We start from the raw sequence: 12,870 nt of genomic DNA on the forward strand, positions 1-12,870 counted from the left end.
CCCCAAGCGCGCACCTCCAGCCCGCCGCCCGCCACGTCATCACACTCGGCTCCAGCGCGCCACCGCGCTGCTGCGCCCATCGTCTAGCGCACACTCCGGCCCAGCCGCCTCGGCCCGCTTCGAGCCCGCTGTGCGAGGGGGCGAGATCTTCCTGCCGCCGCAGGCGCCGACCAGGCTTCACCTGGCCGCGCCCTCTGGCGGTAGCGAGGTGGAGAAGGAGAAGGCAGGGGACCCCGCCGGCGGCGGCTAGGGTTTCTTCCCGGTCGTGCGCAGGGCGACCCGGGAGGAGGGGAGTTCAGAAGCTCCGTGTGTATTATCTCTAAAATGTCTTATATTAATAGAGGTGTTGTTTTTACCATAGCCTTGGTCTGCATCTATCATTTTACAATTGAGAAAACATAAAAGTCTATTTACATGAAGGTAGGATGTGGTAGGGATCTGCATGTCATTTGTCAATAGACGATGCTGATGAGGTGTGCATGACCATTTTTTCAATCTTAATTCGAATTGTGATGTCAGTACGGTGGGCAAATATGTCTCAATTTGTTGTTTTGTAGGATGAAATCGATAGGTTGGCAATGCTCAAAAGCCTAATAATGGACCCCAATTCCCGGTGACCGTTCGCCAGGAGGGATGGCAAACGCGAACCCCTTGGATGGCAGTTTATGTGGCTGGGGGTGGCGTTTTTCGAAACTGCCATGGCAGTTTATCGTTCACCAGGATTTGGTTCCTGCCAAACTTTCGCCAGATAGCTTTACCGATAATAATACAATAGATAACCAAACCAATGTCACTGAGTGCCCAACTCTATAAAACATTTTACTGGGACCCCACATTAGCAGAGTGAACACATCACTAGGTAAGTGCTCGAGCAAGCAAACTACCAAGATTTGAAGCTCAAGTAACCATCTTAATAATAAATGTGGAGACAAATAGGCGATAACTTTCCAGGCACGATCAACAACGATACGGTGGATACGATTAGCTAAAAACTGAACCATGCCAATTATGATTTTAAGCATGTGCACCCTGTTGTCAGATCAAGATGTCAAATGAAGTTTTCTTTGTGAGCATGGATCGGGGAGAATTCTTTGTGAGCATGGAGCTGTTCGAGAGATCTCTCAACTTCAAGTGGGAGGTCATCATCGTCTACGGGCCTGCCGACCATAGTAGGTCGGCAGCCTTTTTTGAGGAACTCCACCGGAAGATCTCTGCAGCCTCCCTTCCTGTGGTAGTGGATGGCGATTTTAACCTCCTGCGCGTGGCGGATGACAAGAGCAATGATAATGTTTGCTTTGCGTGGATGCAAATGTTCAATGATTTCATTGCTGACCTCGGTCTCCGTGAGATCGATAGGATTGGTGCCAGGTTCACCTGGACCAATCGGCAAGCCTCCCCGACCCAGTCCGTCTTGGACCGGGTCTTAGTGTCCCCGGATTGGGACCTCCGCTGCCCCTTAGCCTCCCTCCGCGGCCATCACTCAGATTGGCTCGGATCATGTCCCCCTGCTTCTCTCCTCTGTGGACGAGCGTCCGTCGCCCCCCCGCTTCCGTTTTGAGACGTTCTGGCTCTCCCAGGCTGGGTTTACCGACGCCGTTTGCGCTCGGTGGATCGAGGCTCGAGCCCATCCCCACCCTCGCCCACCCTCGGCCATTGACGCATGGCACTTCTGTGCGAAACACGGTAGGCAGTTCATGAAGGGATGGGGTGCGAATTTGGGTCAAGACTTACGGGAGCGCAAGAAGGTGCTGTTACCCGCGATTCAGGCCCTCGACCTACGGGCTGACGCGGTGGGTCTTTCTCCGGATGAGTGGCTTTCTCGATATGACCTTGAAGACCAGCTCTCAGTGATCTACACCGATGAGGAGGCCTATTGGCGCCTCCGTGGTGCCCAGAAATGGGTCTTGAAGGGCGACGCGAATACGGCATACTTCTAGGCTATCGCCAATGGCCGCCGTAGACGTAACACCATCCCCCTCTTATGGGATGATGAGACTCTCCTTCAAGATCCTCGCGACATCCGTACCCACGTCGACGGTTTCTATAGGTCCTTATTCTCTGCCGCTCCTAGGAGCGGCATCTCTCTCGCCCCCGATTGTTGGGCTGGTTCCCAGTTGGTGTCTGTCTCGGAGAACACGGCTCTGACGGTCCCCTTCTCCGAGCATGAGGTATGGGAGGCCATCAAGGGCATGAACCCATCCTCGGCGCCGGGGCCGGATGGCCTCCCGGTCAAATTTTTCCAGACCTTCTGGAACGTGATTAAACCGGAGGTCATGGCCATCTTTGACGAGTTCTATGTTGGCTCCATTGATCTCGGGCGCCTCAACTATGGGATCATCTCTCTCATCCCCAAGGTCCCCGGGGCGTCCGACATCCGCCAGTTTTGCCCGATCACGGTTATTAATGTGATCTTCCGGATCCTGGCCAAAGGGTACGCCAATAAGGTGACCCTGCTGGCTGACCGTGTGACTCACCCCAACCAATCGGCCTTCATTAAGGGCCGTTACATCCTGGATGGGGTCCTTATCCTCCATGAAGTCCTTCATGAGGTCTGCGTCAAACGCCTCAAGGCGGTCTTTCTGAAGATTGATTTCCACAAGGCCTACGATACGGTTAGTTTGTCCTTCCTCCGGGAAGTCCTTCTTCGGAAGGGCTTTGATGACCGGTGGGTCACTAGAGTCATGCAAATGGTCTCTTGCGGTCGCATGACTGTGAACATCAACGGTGAGATTGGCCCTTTCTTCCCCACCCTTTGTGGGGTTCGACAAGGCGACCCCTTCTCCCCGTTCCTGTTCAATATGGTCGTCGACACGCTTGCTTCCATTCTGGATAAGGCAAAAGTCGCTGGCCATCTTCGTGGGATTACTCCCCACCTTTCCGGGGGCTCTGGGATCTCCATCCTCCAGTATGCTGACGACACTATCATCATGGTCGAAGGCTCGGAGACGGACATCGCCAACCTCAAGTTCCTCCTTCTCTGCTTCCAACAGATGTCAGGCCTCAAGATCAACTTCGACAAGAGTGATGTTATGGTGATGGGATACTCCCCCTCTGATTCTCTGGCCATCGCCAACATGCTTAATTGCCGTCTGGGCTCCTTCCCCACCACCTACCTGGGGACGCCCATTAGTGATTCTCGGCTCTCCGTCGCGGACTTGCACCCATCCGTGGCCAAGCTCCAAACGCGTTGCAAGCCCTGGCAGGGGAGGTGGCTGTCCAAGGCAGCCCGGACCATTTTCATCAACTCCTCCCTCTCCAGCCTCCTCTTGTTCCTTATGAGCTTCTACAACCTCCACGAGTCTCTCCACAAGGAGATCGCCAAGGTCCAGTCCCGCTTTTACTGGGCTGGCGACAATGACAGGCATAAGTACCATATGGTCAGCTGGCCTGACATATGCAAGCCCAGGGAGCAAGGTGGCCTGGGCATCATGTGCTCTAAACGGATGAATATCGCCCTTCTCTCCCGTCGGCTTTGGCGCATCTCGCAAGGTCACGGTGGCCTCTGGCTTGACAATATCCGGAACAAATACTTGCGCGGACAGCCCCTCGCCTTCTGCCAGAAATCTGGCGGTTCTCAGTTCTGGCAGTCTATTGTCCAGCTTCTCCCGGTCCTTCGCATCGGGACTTCCATCTCGGTGGGATCCGGAATCTTGACGCTCTTCTGGTTTGATCGCTGGGCCGGGGACATTCCCTTTGTAGCCCGCTTCCCCGGCCTCTTCTCTATCTCCGTCGATCCCCTGATTTCTGTTGATAGGGCCCTTCTTGACTTAGGGCGCCTTGCTTTCCGATGACCTTTTGGTCCCTTGGAATCCGCCGCCTGGCGTGAGTTGCTCGACTGTGTTGCTCTCCATGAGCCAAGGTGGATGGTGGCCCGGACCTGGTGCGCTGGCGCCTTGAGCCGTCGGGTCAATTCTCCACCAAGTCGCTATACCTGGCCATTGCCCCCTCCTCCGCCCCCCTTCTCCTCTCGATGGTGTGGTCCATCCGCGTACCCCTGAAGATTCGTATCTTCATGTAGCAATGGATTCGCGGTCGGGTCCCGTCCGGGGTGGAGGTTCACAAGCGAAATGGCCCGGGTACTGGCATCTGTCCGCTCTGTGGGGTCCCCGAAGACTCGAACCACATTTTCTTCTCCTGCGTATCCACCCAGTTCCTTTGGAGCTGCTTTCGCGAAGCTGTCGGTGGAAATTGGCGCCACACCAATTTCCCGGACCTATTTGCCGAACTCCAGTTGTCCCCCGTGACTTCTCGCCACATTAGGTGGCTTGAGATTGGGATTCTCGCCTGGACCCTCTGGACTGTTCGTAATAAGCTTGTGATTCAGCGCACCCCTCTTCGGCGAGCTACTGACGCTCTTTTCAAACTCTCGGGTTTCTTGCAGCTTTGGCTGCCGCTTAGCCGCCCCCCGGACCGCGACGCCACCTCAGCCTTCATCGCCGACCTCCGCTCGATGGCCGTCCGCCTGTCGCCGCCGCCTCCTCCGCCACCGCCAGAACCAGACTAGATGCTTCCTTCGTCCGGCATGTTCTGTTTTTTGTTTTTCTAGGCTTGTTGAGCTGTGCTCTCAGCAGAACCTATGTACTTTGTCGTGAGACTTGAGTGTGTGTGTGTGGATTTGACTCTGTATGTGTACTCTGTGGCGCTTTGCTTTATATATATATATATAAAACGTGGCGAAAACCTTTTTCGGTAAACGAAGTTTTCTTACCTAACTTTCAGGACCTGCACATAAGTAGATCTAAGTTAAGGATTACCGGATTTTGCAAACAAGTTTTGTTTTGTCCACCTTGTTTCGTTATTTGTCGAAACTCCGCATATTACTCAATCCGTTTCTAAATATAAGTTTCTTAAGAAATTATAATATAAACTAGATACAAAGCAAAATGAGTGAACCAGAAGTCAGTCGGGTCTAGGGCCGTCGGATCCGGGCTTGTCGCTCGTTGGATTTGGTCAACAGAATCTCACGTGGTCATCCCCTCCTTTCATCGCATTCGCAAGCCCGCAACGGGATCAACCGAAGCGCGTCACTGCGGGAAGCGATGCCGCCACAGCTTGCAGCGGGAGCCGCACCATCTCGTAGCCATGCTCCACCATCGGCGACACTTCACTGCAGTGCCAACATCGGCGTGGGGGGCGCTCCATCGCAGCACCCGGCCGCCGGCGACGCTTCACTGCACCACCGACGTCGGCGCGGCCGTGCTCCATTGCAACAGGCCAACAGTCGACGGCAGCCGGCGATGTTTCACTGCAGCTCCACCACCGCGCGATGGTGCTCCATCGCAACACTAGCTGCCCCGTCGAAGCTCCATCTCAGCACCCGGGCCGTTGGCGGAGCTTCACTGCAGCGAGACCACCGGTGCGGCGGTGCTCCATTGCAGCACGACAACGATGGGGGTGCTCCGACGAAGCACGCTGCGCCGGTGGCGGATGTTGCGATGCAGCACATCGGCGACGAATTGCGGCGACGCAACACGCGTTGGGGTGCCAGGGGATCACCTCGTGTTGAAGCACGCGGCGGCGGCAGATGCGGCGATGCAGCACGGCGCCGGCGGCGGAAGATGCGGCGACGCAGCACGGCGGCGACGAAATTTCTGCTGGTGATGCGATGGGATCGCGGCGTGGTGGCTGCCATGGCCTGCAGCAGCGGTGATTGTATCCCATGACGAGAGAAATGAGATGGGAAAGCGACAGGAAGAGCCGAGGGAGAAGATAAGGTTGGGATGAAAAAGCGGTGGGTGGACCTGCACCACGTGTCGCCTGAGAGAGGAGGTTTAGGAAAATCAACCGGCTGGTTTTGAACATTTTCCTCTAAAATACGTCTATAGTCTATATACATTTGTATGTAATCCATATCAAGATATCTAAAAGAACTTTATATTTAAGAATGGAGGGAGTAGCAATATTTGATTCATAATTCTGAGTTAATTGTTAGCCTGTTAAACTTCAGGTTCGTATGGCTCTGGCAAAAATTGTTGTTTATTTCAGCATAGCTTGTTTTGTTCAACACTTGGACACAATGTTTCGTCTTCACAGCTGACCTAACATTGTTGATCTCCTGTACGATCATACCTGCCCTGCACGCAGCTTCACGGCGTCCACACCCAAACCTTGAGCACATATAGATTCAGAAACACACACATCCGACAGAACTGCAGATAAGTAGATGAACAAACTTGTTGGAAAACCTGTACATTGTCCCCACGCTGCCTTTTGCACCCTATAAGTAGCAGCACCAGGTATCTCTCCCACAATCAAACTGCACTGCCAGAGCTAGCCGGTCCTGCACACCTCTAGCAGACTAGCACTATGGCTCCCAAAAACTCAGCTGTCTTCCTCCTTGGGCTTCTTCTCTCATGCGTAGCCATGATTGGTGTGGCGAGAATCCTTGAGGAGACCGTTCCGTCCAAGGAAGAGCACCAGAATGAGGTGCCACATATTCCCAAGGTAGAGCTTCCACTGTTCCCGGAGGTACACCTACCACCTAAGCCTGAGCTTCCCAAGGTGGAGCTGCCGCCGGTCCCGGAGGTGCACCTGGCACCTAAGCCTGAGCTTCCCAAGGTGGAGCTGCCGCCGGTCCCTGAGGTGCACTTGCCACCCAAGCCGGAGCTGCCCAAGGTGGAGTTGCCAACGTTCCCGGAGGTTCACCTGCCACCCAAGCCGGAGATGCCCAAGGTGGAGCTGCCGCCGAAGCCCGAGATGCCCAAGGTGGAGCTTCCACCAAAGCCCGAGATGCCCACTGTTCCCATGTTCCACTTCCCAAAGCCGGAGGCCAAGCCATGAGAATTGGCTTCTCAATACTGTCGCCTCGTTCTGCTTCGCTCGTACATGTACCCTAGTGTTGGTGTTTCGTCAACAGTCTGATTGTTGGTCGACGATCACTGTGAGTGATATGTTTATATAAATATACTCCCTTCATTCCTAAATATTTGTCTTTTTAGAGATTTCAAATGGACTATCACAGACGGATGTATGTAGACATAATTTAGAGTGTAGATTCACTCATTTTGCTTCGTATGTAGTCATTTATTGAAATTTTCAGAAAGACAAATATTTAAAAATGGAGGGAGTATATTTGAATATACGAGAAATATGTTTTGGTCTCACTGTCCACCTTTTATCATAAGTTCACTTGAAAAGTATGCATGATTCCTTACTACAGTTTTCAGCGCATGATTTGTTTGCGCCTCTCATTTTCCCATTGACAAAACGTAAAAGCCTACATGTTTTTTCTTCTACCTCAAGCCGTGCTACTCCTAGCTTTAACACTCGCTATTTATGGCTCACGCACACTGTCATTTTTGAGTTGCATCAACGGTCGTACCCTTGGTGTCAATAGAGCGGCCAACTAGTGCATGCATGATTGACATCGAGTGAACCAGGGTGGCAGGAATTTCAGTGTTAAGTGTCAAAACAGAAGGCGTTGATGAGGGGTGTGCGGGACCATTTTTTTAAGTTAATCTGAATTGCGGTGTTTGGTTCGGTTGGAAAATATGTCCCAATTTGTTCTTTTGTAGGATGAAATTAGGTTAGCAATATTTAAAAGACAAATAATAATACTCCCTCCGTTCCTAACTATTTGTCTTTCTAGAGATTTTAACAAGTGACTACACACGAAGCAAAATGAGTGAATCTACACTTTAAAATATGTCTACATGCATCCGTATGTTGTGTCCATTTGAAATGCCTAGAAAGACAAATATTTGGGAACGGAGGAAGTAGTACAAAACACAACTATACCAACATTACCGAGTGCCCTACTCTCCTGAATATTGACTGAGATGCACACTGGCACAGTGAACACATCACTAGTTAAGCGACCAGGCTGGCAAATTAAGTACGGAGTAGGTTCGAAGCTGAAGTAACAGTCGTAATAGTCGTTTTGGCCGGTGGTTGCCACCATTGTACTCTCCCCTGTGTACTCTCTTTCCCTCTTATCTTAATTTATGACATGAACTTAATAGTACTCTCGAGACAAATGGGCAACTACCACTTCAGGGCCTAGGTGATCAGGGTGGACAAGTTTAGAGACCCAAAACTGTATTTCACTGTGTGCATCCTTTTTTTTTCTGCCAAAAGCATCATTCATGTCTTCAGCGTATTGATGCAGAGATCGGTAGCTCTTGTCGATCTCAATAAATCTCGTTTATCGAGAAATTGAATCCCATCTAGAAAAATCGAAGGACCAAATGGTCACGCAATAGTCTTATAGCACCGTTTGGGCGCTGTGAGCATATACTGCCTCTTGCTTTGCGGGCAGCAGCAGACTCCCCGCGTCGGGTGAAAACCCTAGCCGCCGCCGCCGGGCACGTCCATCCTCCCCTTCCCCTCCGCCGCCGCTAGAGGAGGTTGTCGGGCAAAGCCCCAGGCGGCTGATGGCGGCGGCGGAGGCTCTCTTTCCTCCCGCGCCAGATCAGGTGAGGCGGGTCACCCATGGCGCCGGGGCGCTCTCCCCCGATCTGCGTTAGGCGACGGTGCAAGGCGGCGGCGTGGTGCTAGGCGGGGGAGGCGGAGCTGCGGATTCGAGGAAGATCTAGTGGCGTCGGCCGTTCGATGGGCTCGCGGGCATGGCGGCCTTGGTCATGGTGGCTGGCGGCTCGGCCTGTCGGCGGCGGCTGGATCCCGGGGCGGCGGCCCTGGAAGGTGGCGGCGGGTGAAGGTCGGGCTTCCCACGACGGCATGGCGTGGTGTTGTCCCTATACAAGGCGGATCTGCATCGCCGATCTCGTGGTTTTGCCGCGGATTGGTTCAGATTAGAGAAGGTGATGAGCGTGCGGGATCGATCTTGGCGGCTCTCGCGGTTTGGCGAGGTGGAGTAGTCCTCCTCCCAGGCTCCAGTGGTGAAGCATTCAGGCAGTGGCCGGTGTGCCAGGGCTCCTACGGTGGCACTGCTGTTGCGGTTGGTCGCCAGATCTAGGCATCTAGATCTGGGGCTTTGAAGGCGGTCGAGACAGTGCACAGGTTGTCGGGTGTATGTCTTGGGACGGATCCAAGTGAAAACTTGGTCTTTGGTCCTTGGGTTGAGCCGGTGATGACGATGCCCTTATCATCGTTTCCTTCATGAAGGCATCATCGAGGTACAAATCCCAAACCCACCCAATACCTCCGGGGGAAACCTAGATCAGTTGATCGGATGACGGCGGCATTCATTTGTCATTACCCCCTTGGGGGCGGCATTCTTGGAGATGCACTCGGGCTCGAGGGACCAGCGGATGGCTTCTTCGGTGGAGCAGTGTTTCTTTCTATATATTCATGGCGGCGGCTCTTGGTGGCATGGAGCAGCGGAGGCTTGGCGTCAGATGTGTGGTGATGGACACGCGCAGGAGGTCGACGCTGTCTGACGTCGTGGTGGCGTCGGCGGCAGGTAGACCGGGCAAGGTTGATGCAACAGTACAGCTCTAAAGATGGATTGGTGGCAGGTGGCTGCAGCGGCCTCATACCCGGCAGGCGTCCTGGTTGAGGAGCACGCCGGACTGGTGGGTGCCGATACCCGGCAGGCGTCCTGGTTGGGACCTCAGGTCGATGTTAGGTTTAGCTACGAGGTATGTTTGGTATTAGGCCCAGACTATCAGCGCCCCTTCATCAACTGGATAGGAATAGCGACAGATGTTGCTTAGACGGTGGCTTTGGTCTTACTGTTATACGACTTTGTAAGGTCTTATGTTAATAATTAATAATAGGGTTAATTATCCTTTTGCCCTCAGTGGTGTCCATGTGCTCAGTTTTGCCCTCAGATGTGAATTGTCCTCACTTTTGCCCCTAGTCCGAGCACAACAACTACGACGAGGCCAAACGGCCATATTTGAGTCCATTCCGTCCGCCGGCGTTAGTAGTTGTGGGTCCGGAGCTTACACGTGGGACCGCGTGGACGTGGGTCCAGAGCTGACATGTAGGCCCATGCAACTAAATCCCCAAATCATTCTAGCTCACACCCATCCGCCCGGCCGGCTGTCCTGCGCCGCCGCCGCCGCCACCTGCGCCGCGGCCAGCACCTGCCCCGCCACCGGTTGCACGGCCTGCTCCGCCGCTACCTCCCTGCGCCTATGCTCCACGGCTCATTGTGACGCCCACCACCTTCCTGCGACGCCACGGGTGGGGCGCCCGCCACCTGCTTGATTCGCGGCGCGGCCTCCTTCCGTGCGCCCGGCCGGAGCGCTCAAAGGTGGGGGGCTGCTGGAGCTATTTGAACTAGGAGGAAGAAGCCTAGGGCGAAATGGTGAGCAGCGGCGACCCCGGAGTATTTGGCGAGGCAGGCATCGGGCCGGAGATCCGCCGCATCCACGACTGGGTTCCCGAGGGGCAAGTCTCGCCTCTTGTTTAGATTGAGCTTAGTTGTGCATTTGAACACTCGATTCGAGTAGGTTTGCCCAATTAGTGTGCTGATTGCGTCTCTGTTTTTCGCCGGTTAGGATGGAGTTGCGGTTTGCTTTCATGGTGCACATTAGAAGGGACGGGTACATGTTCGATGCAAAGGATAAGAAGAAATACCAAGGAGGTTTTGATTATCGGTTGCCAATGGCTAGTAATTGGAGTTTCAGACAATTTGGGGAGGTAATTTGTAGCCAATATCCTTGGGGTTTGCTTGATGAAGTGGTATACAAATATTATGATGGGGAAAAGAATTGGATGACAGTTAGTAATGATGAAGAGCTAGCTACCATGTTTGTTAGGCATAAAGAGAAAGATAATTTTCATGTGAGGCTGCAAGTTGATGTGCTTGAGCAGGCATTTGGACCTAGGATGGCGGGTGCAACATCTCGGGGAGAATCAAGTCGTCGTAATGGCATCTCTAGCCAGAACAGTTCAGTTGGTGCACGGCGACGTGGTGGCTCGACAAGTGTGGGCAACAGCAGTAGGGTCCCCCTTGAAGTGGAGCCTAATGGCTACAATTCTGGGGTTGATGAAGAGAAGTTATATTCTGATGTTATTCAGGATTTACGACGGGCACCTCAGGCTGAAAACCAAGATGAGGCTCACAATGCAGTCCGTGTGGATGATGACGCGATGGGTGAGGACGAAGACCTTGCAACTGTTGAATGGGACCCTTTGAACCCTCAAATGGAAGAAGGTACAGTTTTTGCATCCATGAATGAGTGTAGAAATGCACTTGTGACATACTGCATCAAGGTAGAACGTACTTTCAAAGTTGACAAGAGCGATCAAGTACGTTACAGAGTGCACTGTCCGACTGAGGGTTGTCCATGGAGGCTGCTTGCAGCTAAAATGCGGAATAGAACTAATGTTCAGGTCAAAGTGAATCCTTTTAAGCACACATGCCAGGAGTCAACCCTTAGGAAGGATACAATCAGTAGAGCCAAGTCAAGATGGGTGGCAGAAGAAGTAAAAAAGTGGGTGAAAGAAAACCAGCAAGTGGGTCCAAAGGAATTGCAGAAGAACATCAAAGATAAGTTCAAGATAGATTTACCATACATGAGGTTGTTCAATGGTAAACAACATGCTATGGATTCTATTTATGGTAACTGGCAGGAAAGTTTTCAATTGTTGTATTCATTCAAAGGTGAAGTGGAGAGGACAAGCCCTGGTAGTATTGTAGATATTGATCACCACACCGTGGAGTACACATTCAGGGGAGTGACAAAGACCAAGGAATGCTTTAGAAGGGTTTTTGTCTGCTTTGAGGCTTGTCGCCGGGGTTTTTTGGCAGGCTGCAGGCCTTATTTGGCTATTGATGCCACTTTTCTCACAGGAAGGTTTAAAGGACAGTTAGTAGCAGCTTGTGCAGTTGATGCACATAGTTTTGTATTTTCAGTTGCCTATGGTGTGCTGGAGACAGAGTCTGAGGAGAGCTGGACTTGGTTTTTGCATAATCTCCGCCGGGCTATTGCACATCCCAATGGGTTGGTCATTCATACAGATGCCTGCAAAGGTTTAGAAGTGGCCGTGGACAATGTGTTCCCTGGAGTAGAGCATAGGAAATGCATGCGTCACCTTGCTGCAAATTTCATGAAGAAATTCAAAGGAAAGGTGTATACCGACAATTTATGGCCAGCATCTTTGACATGCAGTGTGAAGAAGCACAACTACCACTTGAGGCAGTTATACATGAATCCCAAAGTGAAAGAATACTTGGAAACACACCACTTCAAGTTATGGGCCAGAAGCCAATTCAGTGAAGTAAGCAAAGTTGACTATGTGCACAATAATCTAGCAGAGTCTTTCAACTCAACGATTCGGAAACTAAAGGGTCATTATGTGGTGGATTTGCTTGACAGGATAAGGATAGAATACATGCAGAAATTTCATTATCGTGCAGGAATAGCCGAGGCAAAATTCATGGGCCACATTATCATCCCTGCCGTGATGAATGAACTGAAGCAGAAGACAATAGGCTTGGAAATGAACATGACGCTTTGCTCGGGTACCACAGCAGAGATATCATATTTGGATAAAGAGAAGAGGGAATGGAGATATCCAGTGGATTTAGAAGCTAGAACTTGCAGTTGTAGGCAATGGCAGATAACTGGGTTGCCATGCATTCATGCCTTGTTTTTCATCACTTCTCTTCCAGGTCCAGCAGGGAACATACAACAGTATGTGCATGATTACTACTCTGTTGCAAGGTTCAAAGCCACATATGCTTATGCCTTGCCTGCTATGGAGGGAAAACAACAATGGGACATGGTGGACCCTGGATTCAAGCTTTGCGCTCCAGTTCTGAAGAGAGCAGCAGGTAGACCAAGGAAGAGTCGAATAAGACCTCGCAGCGAAGGAGCTGGACTTGGAGCGAGGAAGCGTAAGTGCACAAGATGTGGTGGGTCTGGTCATTTCGGTAAGTATTGTGATAACACAGTAGATCCAGCGTTCGGAGAGAGTTTCGATGAAGGCTTCGATGAAAATGTTGGTCAGCAGCCG

At 52.1% G+C, this 12,870-nt stretch overlaps 1 protein-coding gene across 1 annotated transcript; it reads left to right on the forward strand.

Moving 5' to 3' along the window:
- Positions 1-6,267: 6,267 nt before the first annotated feature.
- Positions 6,268-6,923, forward strand: LOC119367539 (protein PELPK1-like). Its single transcript, XM_037633019.1, has one exon. The coding sequence runs from the start codon at positions 6,307-6,309 to the stop codon at positions 6,778-6,780; it is 474 nt and encodes a 157-aa protein (XP_037488916.1). The 5' UTR covers positions 6,268-6,306; the 3' UTR covers positions 6,781-6,923.
- The last annotated feature ends 5,947 nt before the right edge of the window (positions 6,924-12,870 follow it).

The sequence above is a fragment of the Triticum dicoccoides genome, chromosome 2B (assembly GCF_002162155.2).
Source record: "Triticum dicoccoides isolate Atlit2015 ecotype Zavitan chromosome 2B, WEW_v2.0, whole genome shotgun sequence".
In the NCBI taxonomy this organism is placed as follows: Eukaryota; Viridiplantae; Streptophyta; class Magnoliopsida; order Poales; family Poaceae; genus Triticum; species Triticum dicoccoides.

Coding starts and splice junctions, on each gene's coding strand:
- LOC119367539 (XM_037633019.1), top strand. CDS start 6,307: ATGGCTCCCAAAAACTCAGCTGTCTTCCTCCTTGGGCTTCTTCTCTCA.